General features: G+C 46.3%; 1 protein-coding gene and 2 pseudogenes across 3 annotated transcripts; 1 reads left to right on the forward strand and 2 right to left on the reverse strand.

Annotated features, from left to right (window-relative positions):
• Window positions 1-965: 965 nt before the first annotated feature.
• Window positions 966-2,628, reverse strand: LOC311326946 (peroxiredoxin-like 2A; annotated as a pseudogene). The gene is made up of 5 exons (XR_014631364.1): window positions 2,498-2,628; window positions 2,105-2,196; window positions 1,860-2,000; window positions 1,584-1,751; window positions 966-1,494 (listed from the first exon to the last, which is right to left on the reverse strand). The product of XR_014631364.1 is annotated as a peroxiredoxin-like 2A (transcript).
• A 1,205-nt stretch (window positions 2,629-3,833) lies between these two features.
• Window positions 3,834-5,681, reverse strand: LOC311326741 (peroxiredoxin-like 2A; annotated as a pseudogene). Its single transcript, XR_014631366.1, has 5 exons — window positions 5,505-5,681; window positions 5,290-5,381; window positions 5,020-5,160; window positions 4,719-4,883; window positions 3,834-4,235 (listed from the first exon to the last, which is right to left on the reverse strand). The product of XR_014631366.1 is annotated as a peroxiredoxin-like 2A (transcript).
• A 7,220-nt stretch (window positions 5,682-12,901) lies between these two features.
• LOC311326977 (S-adenosylmethionine synthase-like) lies at window positions 12,902-17,843 on the forward strand. Its single transcript, XM_084459966.1, has 9 exons — window positions 12,902-13,053; window positions 14,323-14,400; window positions 14,640-14,762; window positions 15,073-15,185; window positions 15,306-15,449; window positions 16,341-16,559; window positions 16,693-16,875; window positions 17,501-17,634; window positions 17,716-17,843. Exons 1-9 carry the CDS (start codon window positions 12,963-12,965, stop codon window positions 17,816-17,818), a joined length of 1,188 nt encoding a protein of 395 aa, XP_084316092.1. The 5' UTR covers window positions 12,902-12,962; the 3' UTR covers window positions 17,819-17,843.
• Window positions 17,844-18,242: the final 399 nt, after the last annotated feature.

The following is an 18,242-nucleotide window of genomic DNA, read 5'->3' on the forward strand; positions in this document are numbered from 1 at the left end:
CAGTGTTAAGCGTGTCCCCAGTGTTAAGCGTGTCCCCAGTGTTAAGCGTGTCCCCGGTGTTAAGCGTGTCCCCAGTGTTAAGCGTGTCCCCAGTGTTAAGCGTGTCCCCAGTGTTAAGCGTGTCCCCAGTGTTAAGCGTGTCCCCAGTGTTAAGCGTGTCCCCATGTCGTCACCGCGGGTCTCCCCACGCGTTCCTGCTTTCAGGACGTCGGACAGCGACTTTAATAGGTATAAAACTCTATAAATACTGAACTTGATGAATAAACACAATAAGCCGTTATAATACGCAGCAACATACAGGGCACTTAGCTGATAGAAAACTAGTTTAACCTACTTCATTGGGTTATCATATTCGGTCGGTAGTAACTTGAAGGCGGCATGCGCAGTTATCCATGCCATTTAAAGCAGCAGATCTAATACACTGACGTCTATATATTGTAGCACAATAATAATAACAACAATTCATTTTAAGGTAATGGGAATAAGACAGGATCGTTAAAACTAAGCGATGGTGTTGTTTAAAAAACACTTTCAAGATAGGAGTATAGGCTAGAAAGTCTTATCTCAACATCAAGCATAAAGATGCCAGGTGGGCAATTAAACAGTCGACAGCAGGGTATGTTAGACAACGAGAAAGGCTATTCAATAAAGCAAAATAGACATTACCTTTGTCCATGTCGTGTTGAATGACCTACCTCACCTGGGACATGACTGGCCACCATTAGAGTTCCGCCCTCGTCCGCAACGTGATTGGCTGCCTTCAATTTGATTGAGCGAACCCGAGCTTCACTCTCATTGGGTGTTTGAGATTCTAAGCGTCACTCAAGCTGAACAGGTGTATATATATATATATATATATATATATTTTTTTTTTTTTAAACTTAATGACCTAAACGGGAACATTTTGGGTTACCCAAACTCAGTTATTCTCACATTCCTCTAAATACATGTCAGAATCAGTTTATTGGCCAGGTAGTCTAGAACATTCTAAGAATTTGTTTTGGTCAATGGTGCATGACACCGATAGGGACAACATTAGACATATGCTCTCTAAAAGGCTGAGCAATGATCCAACTTTGTCATTACAGACATGCAATTATGCACATACAGGTTTGAATGCTGGGACTCAGTATAAAACATCAAGTCTGCCTCCCAAATAGAGTTTAGACACAGACCATCATTAACACACTATCAACGCCCATTAACACTCCAACACTGTGACAACATCAATATCACCAGGGTCCCTGAACACGTTGCCTCTGAACACTTAATATCATGCATTGCTATTGCACAACGCTGTGTTAACATTACAAAATAGCTTTTAACATTTGTGATAAGCAAATTAATCATTTGCATGGCCTTAGCTTCACGGGCACTCCTCACGCACAGGAATCAAATCTATTTCACTGTCTGTATTTTCTTCGCGGCCCGTAGGACTGACAGAAGATCAGCTTTGTCTCCAAACTCCTTCTCCTTGTGCTCCAGTAGAACGCCCTGGAGGATAAAACAAACACGATTCTAATCACAAAACAAAAACATGTCATTTTTGTCTCTATTTATTTTCAATATGACCCTGGATTTACCTGCTCTGCTGCTCCAACCACAAACACCCCACCGAGAACGAATCCCTCCCCCTTCGTGTTACCCTGGTAACCGTTCTTCCGAGCAGTGAGGAGGTTGCGCCACACGCCCAGACGAGCAAGTCCCAGACCCAGCCCCATTCTCCTGGGCTTGGAACCGTAGAAGCGTTGCTGCAAAAGATGTCCAATTATTAGACTACTCCATATACCTGTACTTTTCACTAGTCTATCAAACTACTTTAGTCGATGATGGTCAGAAAACGCTAAGAGATGCTGAACCTTCTCATCCACAAAGATCTCCCCGCTGAAGTAAGGTCTGAAGTTCTGGATCTCAGCGCCGATGTCCTCCTTCACCAGGGCGTACAGAGGGACCCCGAGCTCCTCCAGCTGGGGCTTCAGAGAGGACAGCTCAGAGGCCTCCTGTAGGGCCACAGTAAGCTCAGCTCAATGGTTGCAGAGATACACGACTGGGAACGCGCACACGCGCACACACACACACACACACACACACACACACACTATACCTCTCTGCACAAGGATCATCCAGGGCGTCTCACGGCCATCACCACGGCCCCAGTCCTCTTCCACAGACTCTGGGCTTTCTTTGTTTTCCCATCTGCAAAGACAAAAACCCCATTTGAAACCAAAAATGAGGAAGCAATTCAAATAGCAAATACGGATGCACTGTTTTCAATTCCTCTTCTCCTCCAGAAGAAGGTGGAGAATCAGCCAGACTATTCTCAAGCACACTATTCTCAAGCACACTATTCTCAAGCACACTCTTCATCGTTCAACACCTTCTCAGAGATGAATGGCAACACATTTTCTATCTATGCTTTCCCACTATAATAACTAGCATACATACTACGTTATTCTTCAGTTATTTCGTTACTAATTTACAGTTGCCGCCATCTCACCTCCAGTTGTGGTTCTGAGGTCCGCGTCCTCCAGGTATCCCAGAGTGCTCTGCTCTGCCTTGGTGAGGAAGAGGTCGGTGTTGGCCAGGACGAGGACGACCAGCGCTAGGACCACCGCCCCCATGCCCACACCCCAGAACACCTCCAACAGGTCCCTCTCCAGGAAGGAGGGCAGCACTGCAGGAAGAGAGGAGGTAAATATTAAAGGACACCAAATATAACAGGATAGAGCAGCATATGGTTCAAACTGGGACAAGGTCCATGTTAGACATTCAGTTGGTTGTTTTACTTGAAACCTTTCCGGCAGCTGTGGTGTGATGTACTGTAGTATGCCTAACTCAAGGTCATAGTCTGCCTCGCTCCCACAGAACTCTGTGTGACTCACTGATAAGGAGAATCCTATCCGATATAAAGACATTGTCTCGTGTTTCATCACATAAAACCACTTGCTTGTCATCTGCAAGCTTTCTGACACAGCAACTTCCTTAAAGATGTCATTCATGCCATTCACAGTTATGTTGATCATAATTATGCTGTAAACTATATCTAGAAATGTGTAATCGTCTCGACAATTCCTGTTTAAAATAGCCTACATTTCTTAAATTGCCATGGATTACATCATTTCCTTATTTTAAAAAAAATGCATGGGATACATGTAGTCCGATTTCATCAGTAGCCTATTACGGTACATTTCAAACATTATGCTGTTAAATGCACATACTGACACCAGCACAATCACACTGAAAATGGTAGTGATTGTAGTCAACCCCTAGATTATCAAGTTTCACCTCTACCATAAGCATAAAACTCAAACTCAGGATGAATCATGTGTCGAGCCCTAAGAGTATATACTCAACGGCAAATCATATTGCATGATAGAATATAATAAAAAGCATACTACTTGCTGCCTTAAGACGTCCCAGGCCTTGAGATCACAAGAGGAGAGAGAAGTCAGTGCTCCTTGCTCCAGTCCAGTCGATGTCATCTGGAAGAGTGTGATCACATGACCACACCCACCCCTGCTAGTCCCTCCTCTGGCATCAGGACAATGTGAAAGGGTCACTTCAATGACAGGAGGACCAGCCAATCACAACACTCACACGCAGAACTTTTTTAGTAGCTGGCCCTTTAACACATTTTCCCTTTTTGGAAAGCTACCATGGCTGAACAAGACATCTTGAACACACTAATCACATTTTGATCAGAGCTAGTCACTTAACACCGCTGTTTACACAATCAATTCCACACAAAGTATCTTGGACAACCAAGAAATGGGACATCTGTGAGAACGGTGCATAAAGATCTCTTTATTGCCTGAAGTAGAGGTCTCTTGAAAGCGGTGTCTTGCTCGTCTGCTGTGCGTTGACAGGTAGGGATACTGAACGTAGGCATCAGATCTGCTCGCTCCAGACAGAGTTTAGACCCAGACCATCATTAACACATTCAGAAAAGCCCTCACCGCATTTTCACATCAGCAGAACAGAAACCCCAGCATCCCAACGAGATCACTCCCCGAACAAAACAAACAAGTCATCAACACCCTTCTGAGGTTCACACGCAAAACAGAAAACTGAACATACTGTAGAGATGGTCTTGAATTAGATCAAAGGACAAGGCACACATTTTATTCTTCCTCCAGAGATACAAGCTCTGTTGAGATTCTTCTAGCAGCTCTGAGGACATCCAGGATGTTCACTTTGTCCCCGAACTCCTTCTCCCTGTGTTCCAGCAGTATACCCTGGAGGAAAACACACACACGTGAGCGTTGATGTGACCCGCTGATGGCAGCACTACCCACACATGACCCAAGATCTCACATAGCCCTTTTCCACCGAAAGAACCCTGGTTCGTGAACCGGTTCGTTTCAAAATTCCTGGAACCTTGGTTCTGTCCAGAGAACGGGCCCGCGTTTCGACCAGTTTTTAGCCGAAACGTTGTACGCCAGCCCACGCCCATGATGTCGTCACGGTTCGCACTGAAAAACCTACTATTTTGTGGTGCCGGTTCGGAACCAGCTTTCGGGTTCCCGAACTCATTTCTTTTTGGTCGAAATGCTTGGAACCATTCAAAATTAGGTTTCCGAACCGGCACCGAACCGGCACCCTCTTGGTGGAAAAGGCCTAACAGTGGACAACCAAAGAGATCCAGCTTTCTCTCTGTGGGCATGACAAGTCAACTGTTCTGTCAGTTTAGTATGAGAAGGTGGACGGGGCGCCGTTACCTGCTGTCCTGTTCCAAGGACAAACACTCCTCCCAGCACAAAGCCTTCTCCAAAGATATTTCCCAGGAAGCCGTTCTGGAAGGCCCGTAGACCGTTCATCCACACGCCCACTCTGAGGAACGCCAACAAGCCCATCGCACGCTCCCGAGGACCATAAAAACACCTCTGAAAGATGGAACACAAAGATTTCTAAAAAGAACAAAGGTTCTAAAAAGAATCAAGTGGTAAAATTGAATCTTGCAAAAGACAAAACACACGTTTTCCAAAGACTCAACATTAAGAAAAAAAGTATTAGCTTCACCTTCTCATCCACAAAGATCTCCCCGCTGAAGTAAGGTCTGAAGTTCTGGATCTCAGAGCCGATGTCCTCCTTCACCAGGGCGTACAGAGGGACCCCGAGCTCCTCCAGCTGGGGCTTCAGAGAGGACAGCTCAGAGGCCTCCTGTAGGAAGACAAGCACTTATGGAACCAGACAATAAAATAAAACTCCCGGCACTACTCCTACAAAATGCACTGGTGTGAGGCAACAATAACAGGAAAATGGGATATGGATAAAAAGGTTTAGTTGTACCTCTCTGCACAAAAATCATCCTGGCCGCCTGACGGCCATGATTACAGCTCCAGACGTCTCCCAGAGAGATTTGGCCTTGAAAGTCTTTTGTTCTGTGTGAGGAAATTAGGTGAAAGGGTAGCCTACTGTATGCAATGTGGCTGACGTTGAAACGACTAGTGAGTATTGGAAAATACAATATAAATCTAGTTGTTGAAGATAAATGATAAACTAACCTCCTTCCAATGTTTTGAGGTCAGCCTCCTCCAGGTATCTGAGTGTGGCCTTCAATGGCACAGTCAAGAACATGTCAGTGAAAGTGTTCAAAATACCGGCTATGAATGCGCCCACCGCACTTACTGTTTGGAACAATAGTTCCATGGTCAAAGCGCAGTACGCGTCTTGGAAACCTCCGAAATAAAGAGGATCCTTACTCTGGGTACATTTCTAGGCTCAGATCTACCACAGAGTGTTTGCTGAGGGAGTTTAAATCCCCGAAGTAGCCTAATCTCGTGAAATAGTTTTCCAGGCGAAATTGTTTTCAAAGTTGACGACTGTTCAAACATTCGATTACAAATGCGCTTCGGAAAGTACCTTCAGTGATAAGATCTGAATAAATACGCGTAAATACGCGTCACCGCGTGATTAGACGCGTCTCCAGATGTGACTAATTAGTGTGGCGCTGTCATGATGAGTCATGATCACGACTAGTCAGCAGAATCGCAATCACTCCGTGAAATGAATGATGGTGCAAAATCTGAGATCAGTCATATATTGAATACAACTCAAAAATAGTCTACAATCGAAGGAGCGAGGACGCATGAAAAAATAACATAAAATGCGCAATCGAAGTTATTTATTTGTATCTTAAATTATACATAAACATAGAATCACATAGTAGCCTACACAAGTCAGTAGTTATTTTGTAATGTTTACCAGGTTGATGAGTCTGTAATACATTTCTAAAACATCTATCTCCAGATCTGTATGGTAGAATATTCATCAACATTCTTCATATTATCCATCATCTTCCTCCTCCTCCTCCTGAAAAGAAAGCAAAGTTCAGTTGGAAATCATACTGCATCACATCACTTTAGTGAAGAGTAGAATAAACAAGGACCAGCTTAACTTTGAAATGGACTTGATATGAACAAATATGTCTTCTGCTTCTTTGGCAGTTCACATTTTAACCCTGCCTCTCTGTTATAGAGCTATGCTAGCTTCTCTCAGCATCACTCTGAGAGCATCACCTTCTCAACGAGGGCTGTGTTTTCAACAGGTTCAACAGGGGCTGTGTTTTCAACAGGAGGTGTGTTTTCAACAGGTTCAACAGGGGCTGTGTTTTCAACAGGTTCAGCAGTTTTGTCAAGTACCCCCTCTGACATCATCACCGGCCTCTCCTCAGTTTGCATGACATCGCTCTTTGAGGTTGGTGCATTATGGGTCTCCGGTGTTTCTGGCTCCTGAGTTTTTCAGAGGGATATCGGTTAGGCATTAGACCTCTGTTCTGCTCCTCTCTCTCTCTCTCTCTCTCTCTCTCTCTCTCTCTCTCTGTGAGTATCCATCCCTGTATATGCTCAGCTTCAGGCCCATCCTGCCTCTCTGACTGGGAAATGCTGGTCTCTCTCCTGAACGGCTTGGCTGAACACATCTCTCCATCACCTTTCACCTCCAGACTTGATCCTGTTCTCTCTAGACATCTCTCCCTTTCTTGTCATGTGATGCTCCTCCTTCTTTCTTTTCTGCTGTCGTTACTACGACTACTTCTACTGTTCGTCCTTCCTGTCCTTCTCACAGTGAGTATGCCTGTCGATTCCTCAGTCTTTTAGACTGACTGCACGTCAAGAGGAAACATTTAAACTCGGCATGCCGTCTGTCTGAAATACATTACGAATCACAATCAGAATCTCATTTACTCCTGGGTGTGTCACATGACGCCGGTCACCTGTGCAGGGTCTTGGGGGACAGGAGAGGGGGGGTCATTTTCCTCCAGCGGACCCCCGGTCTGTCTCTCCTCAGAGCGGGCGTCATCCGGACTGACTTCATCCCTCTCTGGACCTGAGGTAGACTGAACCTGAGTGGGATCTAAAGGCTCACGGGGTTCGAGTTTGTCAGTGACCTGCTGAAATTGTTTATGGGGAAAAAGGCTAGGATGAGATTATCGTTAAGTATTCCAAGTGAAACCTGTCCTTCCTCTTTGGATGACACTTTTTATTTTATTTTTACTGGAGTGTGGCATATAGGCCTACACATGTAACGTTAGTGTGCTAAATCCTTGCCTCTTTCCAGGTAAGTCTCTCTCTTGGTTCATCGCTATCTTCAGCCCTGATCCTTCAGCTCTTCAAAATGCACTGAATCTGCCTTTAACTCGCCTTCCTCTTTAATGCATCTCGTCTGTCTGTCCATTGTTTGTTGTTTTCAAAGAGTTTTTGTCGAGTCCTCAATCTTAAATACACAAAATGCCTTTGCAGAACATCACCTCATCTCGGTCCTGGTGGTCAGTGGAAAGAGGGTTCTCTTCCTTTTGTGGTTCCCCAGAGTGAGTCTCATCTGGTTTGACGTCATCGCTCGCTGGCCCTGGAGATGACCGACCTGGTAGGGAATCACCTGGTTCACTAGTCTCACGCTCATCCGTCACCTGTTGACCAGTTTGTGCGACAAAGAATTAAATGAGCTGGAGCCACAGAAGCCTTTGACTGACCCACATCTATAGACAGCTCATACTCTGCTGTCCACTCTGCTCTGCACCTGTGCTTCACTGACCATCTTACACCTTTGAGAGGTTGCATTTTTGGTTCATTAGACAGCTTTTTTTTTCTTGGCATTACTTACAAAGGGGTTTGTAAGTAGTGCCAACAAGGAACAAAATGCATCACCTTTTCCTCATCCTGGTCAGCGTGTTCTGAATCATCTACTCGGTTACTGGAAGACTCTGCTCTAGTTTTTTCTACAGAACTCTCTTCAGGCTCTTTGCCTTGGGAACTGACGGCCTTAGCAGGAATAGAGACACTCTCTACAGACTCTCTCTCTTTAGTGGACTCTGTGAGGGTCTCTCTCTACGGGCTCTCTCTCTACGGGCTCTCTCTCTACGGGCTCTCTCTCTACGGACTCTCTCTCTTTAGCGGACTCTCTGAGAGTCACTCTCTACGGTCTCTCTCTCTTTAGCGGACTCTGTGAGGTCTGGAGCCGTGACATCGTCTGTGACTTTCATCTGGCAGATATACCACCTCTTGACTAATTCCAAAACAACATTTCCTTTCATATAACTACCTTCGCAGCAGACCGGAAAAGACAGGGTGCGCAACGAATGTGCATTACCGAAAGGTCAAGGGTCACCATCACCAAAAGGACAGAACTGGAAGACCCCGTGAGAATTTTGGTGAGAAAGAAAACGGTACCACCACCACACCAGAAGGCAGATGTACGAGGAACACGCATGTCACCTCCTTTCCTGTGGCATCTTCCAACACACTGTCTTGGATTTCTGTTTCCTGCTTAGACTCTGGGGCGCTGGCCGTGGGGAGTTCGGAGTTCAAAGGTTCATTCTCATCACCCCTCTTTAGGATCCTGATGGTCTGATCGGGTCCTGTCAGTTCATCTTGAGAGATCTGACGTGTTCAAAATGTCGCCTCGCCCGTGAGCATCTCGTCAAAATACCTCAGATATCTTTTATTTGGATGAATTGGCTAAAGCAGGTCTACATGTGTAGTATAACGTAATGGGCCTCTCATTATCTTTATGGACTGTACAGTCAATATCATTGATACAATCAGGAGGCTTAAGCTATCGTGTGAGAAAGACTGGCTTGAATTTCTACCAAAACATACCCCGTCATCCCCTTCCATCAGTGCAGCGAGCTTAGGGGGGTTGAATTTCTTTGGCCTCCCTGACTGAGCAGCTGGAGGAGGTGTGTCCTCTGCTGGCTGGAAAAGTCAACACAATTAAACTGCTATAATGACTGGAATTAAAACACACAGTGCGCACAGTCTGATTGTGCCAGAGCATACCTCGGGTTCTTCCAGCGACTTCCTCATCCCGTCTTCCTCCTCCTGCATCTGCCTCTGGTTTAAAGCTTCATCTCTGGCGTGCTGCTGCGCCTGCTCCAGCAGTCTCTCATGGGCCTTTTTCTGTCATTATCATGATAGATAACACCGAGATGAAGCCTCATCGTACAAAAAGCCTCATCATACAAGATAAGCGCATTGTGTTGCCTCTGGGTATGAAATGCGCTATATAAATAAAGCTTTGATTGATTGATTGATTGATTGATTGATTGAAGTAAAATGTGATATAGCCCGCAGAAAGTAAAGTTACTGGGATTGTTTTGAACTGGGTAGGTTACACTGGGTAAGGCTGCCCCCTACTGGCAGATAATGGAACTACATGTTTACTTACTTTCTCCTCATAGTCCAAGTTGTCTTTGTACTTGTAAATCCAGTGGGCTAGAAACTCGACTGGGTCCATCGGGCGCTGATCGGACACCTCGGCCAGCCCCTCCACCAGGCACTTCCCTAGGCCGTTTCTCAGGTATTCAGAGTCCATATCTCCTGTGTGCCACAGATAATAGATGGGTGAAACTTTGCCCAGCAAGCTCCCTTATCATCCTCTCTTTGTTTGTGGTTCGTGTGCAAAGCTAACTTGTTTTATATGCTAGCTTACGTAGTTTACGTAGCTTACGCTCAATAGCTTACGTTAGCCAGCCCTAGCTGCTATTCTAGCTTGACACATAATTCGAATTAAAATTAAATTAAAACACTTCGAGAGAATGGCGCTATTGCATTAGACATAATCATTCTTAGGTTAATTTATTTTAAAAATGACTCTAACTGAACAGAAACATCTTTGAACAAACCTGTCTGTTAGCTACGAGCTACCTTTACTACAGCGCTATGTGTTGAATCTCCATGGTTACGGTGTCACTTCATTAATCGTCTGTGAGCCTAACGAGAAGGTTCCGCCTTGAATTAAATATTAGGCTGGCCAACATGAAATAGCCCCTTGCATTTGATGAACATTTGTTTTGATTAGGGATTCCTTTCATGCCTTTGGTTGGCAGTTATTTTGGAATTTGATCATTTGACTTCACTTGCAGACACACACGCAGGCACAGACACACACACACACACACACACACACACACACACACACACACACACACACACACATTGAGCATTTGCATTGAGTCATTACTACTCGCAAGTGTATGGCCTGGATGTATGGCCATAGGCCTCGCTCTGAAAAGCCTTTTATTTTGTGCTGTTATCTATTGTTCCTTTTTTATCAGTCAAACTGTTGCTTTCACAAATGCACATGCACGCACACACGCACACACACGCACACACGCGCACATAGTACATCACTAAAAAGAAAATTGTGTAATTGTTGTGGCTTCTTCTTAGAACTAGGTGCAATGAAATCTGAGATTGCTGGTCACACATTTGGGGACGACCGCCATTGGCCGGCTGAGGTGGGAACATACTGGTATGAACGACAGACACACCCTGCAGCTGCCACATTCCCCTGAACTGCTGGAGGGAAAGAGGATCTTAACCCTGCCAACCCCAACCCTGCCTCTGCTCTGCTCTGCACTGCTCTGCACTGCTCTGCTCTGCTCTGCTCTGCTCTTCTCTTCTCTTCTCTTCTCTTCTCTTCTCTTCTCTTCTCTTCTCTTCTCTTCTCTTCTCTTCTCTTCTCTGCTCTGTTCTGCTCTGCTCTGCTCTGTTCTGCTCTGCTCTGCTCTGCTCTGCTCTGCTCTGTTCTGCTCTGCTCTGTTCTGTTCTGTTCTGCTCTGCTCTGCTCTGCTCTGTTCTGTTCTGCTCTGCTCTGCTCTGCTCTGCTCTGTTCTGTTCTGCTCTGCTCTGTTCTGCTCTGCTCTGCTCTGCTCTGCTCTGCTCTGCTCTGCATGTCACTAATCATCTCACCACTGCCTGACCCAGATCACAAACATGCAGATATACTGTAATATTGCACATACACACACACACACACACACACACACATACATACAGTACACATATACACATACATACATATGCACATATGCACGCACACATATGCACGCACACACACACACACACACACACACACACACATACAGTACACATACACACACACACACATACATACAGTACACATATGCACATATGCACGCACACATATGCACGCACACACACACACACACACACACACACACATACAGTACACATGCACGCACACACACACATACACACATATGCACGCCCACTCACACACACACACACAGCCTCATTTTGGTTATGACTATAAGATAAGATACAGTCACGACTATGATAACAGTGTATAAGTAGTACTGTACATGCTGTACAGTGCCAGGCTTGTTATTCCTGGGCAATGTATCCTGTATCACATACAGGATGGCCAACATGGGCTTATTTATATGTAGGAGATACATATTTTTCATACAATCACACATTCTCAACCATCCCTATATGGACCACAGTGTGAATGACTAACGAGCTGTTGGATTAATGGAGCCCGCAGGTAATGAAGAGAGGATCATGAATCATCTCAATCCAGCTCACCCAGAACCTTCAGCCTGTCCCACTTCCCTGGACTACCCTGAAAACTATCACCCTAAATCAGCATCTACACACACACACACACACACACACACACACACACACACACACACACACACACACACACACACACACACATACAGTACACACACATTCATTATAACAATTACTATTCTGCCCTTACTACAGTAGGTGTCCGATTTGAAACATAAGCAGCACATTTACATTTGCAACATAGCCTTCTATAAAGAATAGTTGATTTCTAGGTTGAATTATATAACTTCATGCACATGATTAAAATATGTGATTTCTTATAATTTAATTGCGTAACTGCTAGTTAATCAGTCAATATGTTAATCTCTCCATATTGGCCTAATCTCTATAATACTCTGCGTGATGCATTGTGTTAGCATGCCGTTTGATTAAAAGGTACCAAGAGCGACAGGCACTGCATTGAACTCCATGCCATCGTCTGTTTACACAATCACAGAGATCACACCAGGAAGCTCTGGGGCCCCTGATCACACCAGGAAGCTCTGGGGCCCCTGGTTAGACCAGGAAGCTCTGGGGCCCCTGGTTACCCCTGGAAAATAAGAGTGATAAGAGTTTGGGAGACATCCAAAGAATCTCTCCAATTCAAGGAATATTTATTTTCTACAGTCTTTATTGAGAAGCTACACATGCAGCCAAATGTGCACGAACAGGGATATCAGCGGCTGTAGGTCTCTCTGATTGTACTGTAGTTATCTCTGAGCGGAAATGTCCAGCACATGAGGAGTTAAAAAAAAGTTTTTCCAGGAAATTTTAATCCCTCCCTCCCTTGTCTCCCTTCTGAATGGTCTAACCCCCTGGTTCACATGGCCCCTCCCCATTTCAGCGTGAGAGTGTGTGTATATGAGTGTATGAACTCCTTGCATCACTCAGAGCACTGGTGTGGGCTCAGGGCTTTGGGACCAGGGTGATCTACGTTTCTTGTCGCAGTGGAGCAAAGTCTCATCGTTCTTCTCTAATCCTCTCGCAAAGAACCCGGTCTCGCTGTTCTCACTTGCTGCTCTCACTTGCTGCTCTCACTTGCTGCTCTCACAGTCTGTAATCTATTTTTTTTCTGCATTGCTGAGCTGCCCAGAGGGAGAGATAATGAACGGGTCAGTGGACGGACTGTATGAAGGCCAGCACTACGACGGCTCCTTCATGTTTACCTCGGAGTCCGTGGGAGAAGGACACCCTGGTGAGTAGAGGCCCCTCAGTCCGCATGGCCGGAGCCTGGACACATGCAGCCTGCTCCGAACGCAGCGCGCTGCCGAGCCCAGCAGAGTGACGCATGCTCTGAGAGAGAGAGGGGGGGGGGGTCTGTAGCACTCTGATGCACATGGAGGTTGAATGGGACTGTTTATGTGGTGACACCTGAGAATTGATTAGGTAGAGCTTTTTTGCAAAGTTTTCACAACTCTGTCAAAGTGGTACTGGTGCTGCTCAACAGTTACTGTACATTAGAGCAATTGCTAGCTCAAATTATACAGTTGCAGGTAGGCCTACAGTAAGAACTTCTGATTGAGTTTAATTACATTTGGTTATTACTACATGACCTATGTTCAACTATGTTGTGCTGTATAATCAAAAGTAAAATCGTTTGCATTAATGCAGTTCGCAAGTCAACACATTAACAGTTTATTTGTGGGTAAGTGTGGCCCTCAATGTTGATAAACACATTTCCAAGCCCTTCCACTCTCACTGTACTGATCCTGTAACACACACTGTACTCCCCCTCACGCACCTGGCACCACACCAGGCCAGACGGGCGCTCGCACCTGCTCTGGGTGGCCGAGTGACCTCCTCATTTAATGTCACTCATTTAATGTCACTATGTATTCAGGAGCAGTTTAATCGACTGCCATATCGCTTAACGTATAGCGCCACACTTTCCCCTGCACATGTTGTCCTGCTGTAACAGAACCCTGACAGGTTTTATACTGTAGTGCATACAGTATGTAACAGGTGTCATTGCGTGGCTCGTCAATATAGCTTCATCCTTGGCTTTGCCCACACAGGGCAAAGTGCCCAGCTCTGCCACACGGGGGGCAAAGTGCCCAGCCATGCCACACGGGGGGCAAAGTGCCCAGCCATGCCACACGGGGGGCAAAGTGCCCAGCTATGCCGCCGGAAAGCTGGGTATTTGATTGGTTTTGAACACAGCTCTAGTGTCAATTAACCAATTCCAAGTGTTCTAACCACATAGATGATGCCACACTTACTCCCTGGAAAGTATGCGACAGACATGTAACCACAGAAGCAAGAGCTATTCCGAGTACTACTCGGACGGAAAGGGTTGAAATTCAATCTTTAGTTGCAAGTTAGACTAGGCCTCTGCCGTGGGCAGTACAAAGACCAGGCTAGGAGACTGGACACACTGACTGGAGGCTTTGAGCAAGTTATAAGTTACGTCACCACACAGACACAATTATCAACATATTAACTGAGTTACTTCATTGTTTTCCAGATAAAATCTGTGACCAGATCAGTGATGCTGTGCTCGACGCTCACCTGAAGCAGGACCCTGACGCTAAGGTGGCCTGTGGTGAGTGAGTGGGCGCATCTGGCCACTGGAGGGCAGCAGAGTCCAATATTTCAAAGTCATCAGCAAGTTTACTGTAACAAAATTGCAGCTGTTTCACTTATTGTCCATTGTCTGCAACCAGGATTTGCCAATAGACAAATCACTAGTATATTTCGAATTATGAAAGTTATATAGGCCTATAATAGTTCTCTAGTTCTATATAATACATGCTGTTTGACTGTCCTGTGTGTTGTGAACAGAGACGGTGTGTAAGACCGGCATGGTGCTGCTCTGTGGGGAGATCACGTCCCGGGCTAACGTTGACTACCAGAAGGTGGTCAGAGACACTATCAGACACATCGGCTACGACAACTCAGATAAAGGTACAGTACGTTTGTGTATAAGAACCTGGGGACCAAGTAGGCCGAGTAATGCACCTTTTCATTATAAGATGATAAGACATACCTCTGTCTGTCTCTCCCTCTCTGTCTGTCTGTCTCTCTCTCTCTCTCTCTCTCTATCTCTCTCTCTCTCTCTCTCTCCCTTAATTCCTTTTTTTACTTTATCTTTCCATTCCATTTTGTCCACTGTTTTCCTCTGTCTCTCTCTGTCTCCCTCCCTCCCTCTCTCTGTCTCCCTCCCTCTCTCTCTCTCTCCCTCTCTCTCTCTCTCTCTCTCTCTCTCTCTCTCCAGGCTTTGACTATAAGACCTGTAACGTGCTGGTGGCTCTGGAGCAGCAGTCCCCGGACATCGCCCAGGGCGTTCACATCGACCGTTCTGAGAGTGACATCGGAGCCGGAGACCAGGTGAGCACTCGCTTCTCTGGGATTGGGATCAGATGTTTCAAACCCATGGTATTATTTATAATAAGTATTATAGGTATTATTTCAACAATAATAAGAGTTTGACTGTCGTGCTGTTGGCAGGGTCTGATGTTCGGCTATGCCACTGATGAGACGGAGGAGTGCATGCCCCTCACCATCGTCCTCGCCCACAAACTCAACGCCAAGATGGCCGAACTGAGGCGGAACGGGACAGTGTCCTGGCTCCGCCCTGATTCCAAGACCCAGGTATGTGACGCTAGCGGTCGCCTCCCCCTCAACAGGCTCTGCTCGTGGGAGCAGTTAGAGTCTGGTTTCCATTCCCTGTCAGATTCATATCCTGTCTAGAGGCCGCCTTCTAATCTAATCTGGTGGCGGCAACCTCGCCCTAGAACCAGTTTAGACCGGTAAAATGCGAAGCGATTGGCCCCAGACTATCTGTAGTCTGCCTAATCTAAACCCAGATAGCAAGCGGATCTGGGCCATATACAGGCCACATCTGGCCCTTGTGGCTTAGCTCCGGCCCATAAATGGCCCAGAATCATTACACATCCGCTTGCTATCTGGGAAATCACCTTAGACCTTGCTTTAGCCCAGAACTAACATGCAAAGCGAATGGCGCCAGACTAGTTAGAGGTTCTGCCCAATAGCAGCCAGAGGCCAGCGCCCATCCCTAATGATGTCATGGACTGAAGTCATTAAACACGATCCCCTTGAGAAAGACCTCCTGTCGGGCGCCTCCAAGTATCTGGAGCCTTTTCGATGACCCCGATACAACTCTACCCCCCTGGACGACCCTTATAGGTCTTTAGGGAAGCCCACTGTCCCTCTGTCACACCCCCTAATACGATTGGCCCTCTATGGAAGTTGACCCCTCAAGGGGCTATTTGGAGTTGACAGTGACGAGCAAAGTGAAGTGCGCCCCATTTCATCTTGGCTCCAACCACACCCCTAAACATGTGACTTGAGTTGAGTTGAAGACACGTCGAGACCAAACAGTCAACAGAGTCTAATCTGGGCACACTAAGATGGAATGGAACGCCATAGTACCTACAACCTACCGTACCAAACTTCTCCTCTGAATCTCCCTCTCTCTTTCCTTCTCTCTCTCTCCCTCTCTCTCTCCTCTTTCCTCTCCAGGTAACAGTCCACTACACCCAGGAGAATGGTGCGGTCATCCCCAGAAGAGTCCACACTGTGGTCGTCTCAGTGCAGCACGACGACTTTGTGAGCCTGGAGGAGCAGAAGGAGATTCTGAAGGAGAAGGTCATCAAGGCCGTGGTTCCCTCCAAGTACCTGGACGACAACACCATCTACCACCTGCAGCCCAGCGGGCGCTTCGTCATTGGTGGACCCCAGGTTAGAACTCCTCCCCCTCTACCTCTTTGACTCCGCCTCTTTGACTTCCCTGATCGCTTCCTGTTTTTGAACTGGATTATGACCTCTGTGCTTTGTATAGCATTCTCTCACGTACAGTATGTTTCTCCGACAGGGTGACGCTGGCGTGACTGGAAGGAAGATCATCGTGGACACCTACGGGGGCTGGGGGGCCCATGGCGGGGGGGCCTTCTCTGGGAAAGACTACACCAAGGTGGACCGCTCCGCTGCGTACGCTGCCCGCTGGGTGGCCAAGTCCCTGGTCAAGGCCAACCTCTGCAGGAGGGTGCTGGTGCAGGTGAGTGAATTAAGAGAGAGAGAGAGAGAGAGAGAGAGAGTGAGAAAGAGAGAGAGAGATAGAGAGAGAGAGAAAAAGAGAGAAAGAGAGAGAGAGAGAGAGAAAGAGAGAGAGAGATAGAGAGAGACAAAGAGAGAAAGAGAGAGAGAGAGAGAAAGAGAGAGAGAGAAAGAGAGAGAGAGAGTTAGAGAGAAAGAGAAATCCTAAACGAGCGAGAGAGAGAGAGAGAGAGAGTGATTCTATCTCCCTTATGCAAAGAAAATATATTCCCCTATATATTAACTGTCAATATATTATAGTATGTAAAATATGTGGAGGAAATATACAGAATAATATATGATACATACATGATATATTGAACAATACATAAGGAATTGCCGCTTTTCATATATTGCAGTATATTGGAAAATATAACCATTAGTTTCCAATATATGGAAATGTTTGATATATTACATTATATTTTCCAGTACATCTCACTATCTATTTTTGTTTTATAAGGACTAGCTGATTGCTGTTACTGTTGACCCAGTTTCAGCCAACAACATCTAATCTCTTTGACCCATGTATTCTACTGTATGTCCATAATCGGACTCATGTATTCTACTGTATGTCCATCATCGTCCAGGTGTCCTATGCCATTGGCGTGGCCCAGCCACTGTCCATCTCTCTGTTCACCTACGGTTCCTCCCAGAAGAACGAGAAGGAACTCCTACAGATCGTCAACAAGAACTTTGACCTCAGGCCAGGGGTCATTGTCAGGTGCGCATGACCTTGTAAGTTGACAGTATTGCCCATGATGGCAACGTGGGATTTTAACCGAATCTGACCGAATGTTTACAGAGACCTGGACCTGAAGAGGCCCATTTACCAGAAGACCGCCTGCTACGGACACTTCGGCAGGAAGGAGTTTCCCTGGGAGGTGGCCAAGAACCTGAACTTCTAGCGTGCGTGCGTGTGTTGGATGGGCCTCCTGCTGTGCCATAGCCAGCTGCCGGGCAGTGCCAGGTGCTGCGCTGACCCAGTTGGACGGAGGCAGCTGTTAGGGGCTGGGGGCGGGAGGGAGGGGGAGGGAGGGAGGGAGGGGGAGGAAGGGTTGTGTAAATGTGTAATCAAACCCCAAACATGACGGTCATACGATGAGGGGCGGGAAGGGGCGGAGCCTGTGATGTACGACCTCCATCTTAATACTCCTCCTCTTTTACCGCTTGGTATTTTTAACTGGTAGGAAGCTACAGTACAGACACACACACCCGCTCACGCAATCTGATCCACGTGCAGGTCTGGTTTCTACGGAAGAGCATTAGGGACAACAGCTGAGTTTTTTTTTTTTTTTTTTAAGCTTCTGAGTTTAAAGTCAGAAATTCTGA

Source organism: Borostomias antarcticus, assembly GCF_949987555.1.
Source record: "Borostomias antarcticus genome assembly, chromosome: 29".
NCBI classification, from domain to species: Eukaryota; Metazoa; Chordata; class Actinopteri; order Stomiiformes; family Stomiidae; genus Borostomias; species Borostomias antarcticus.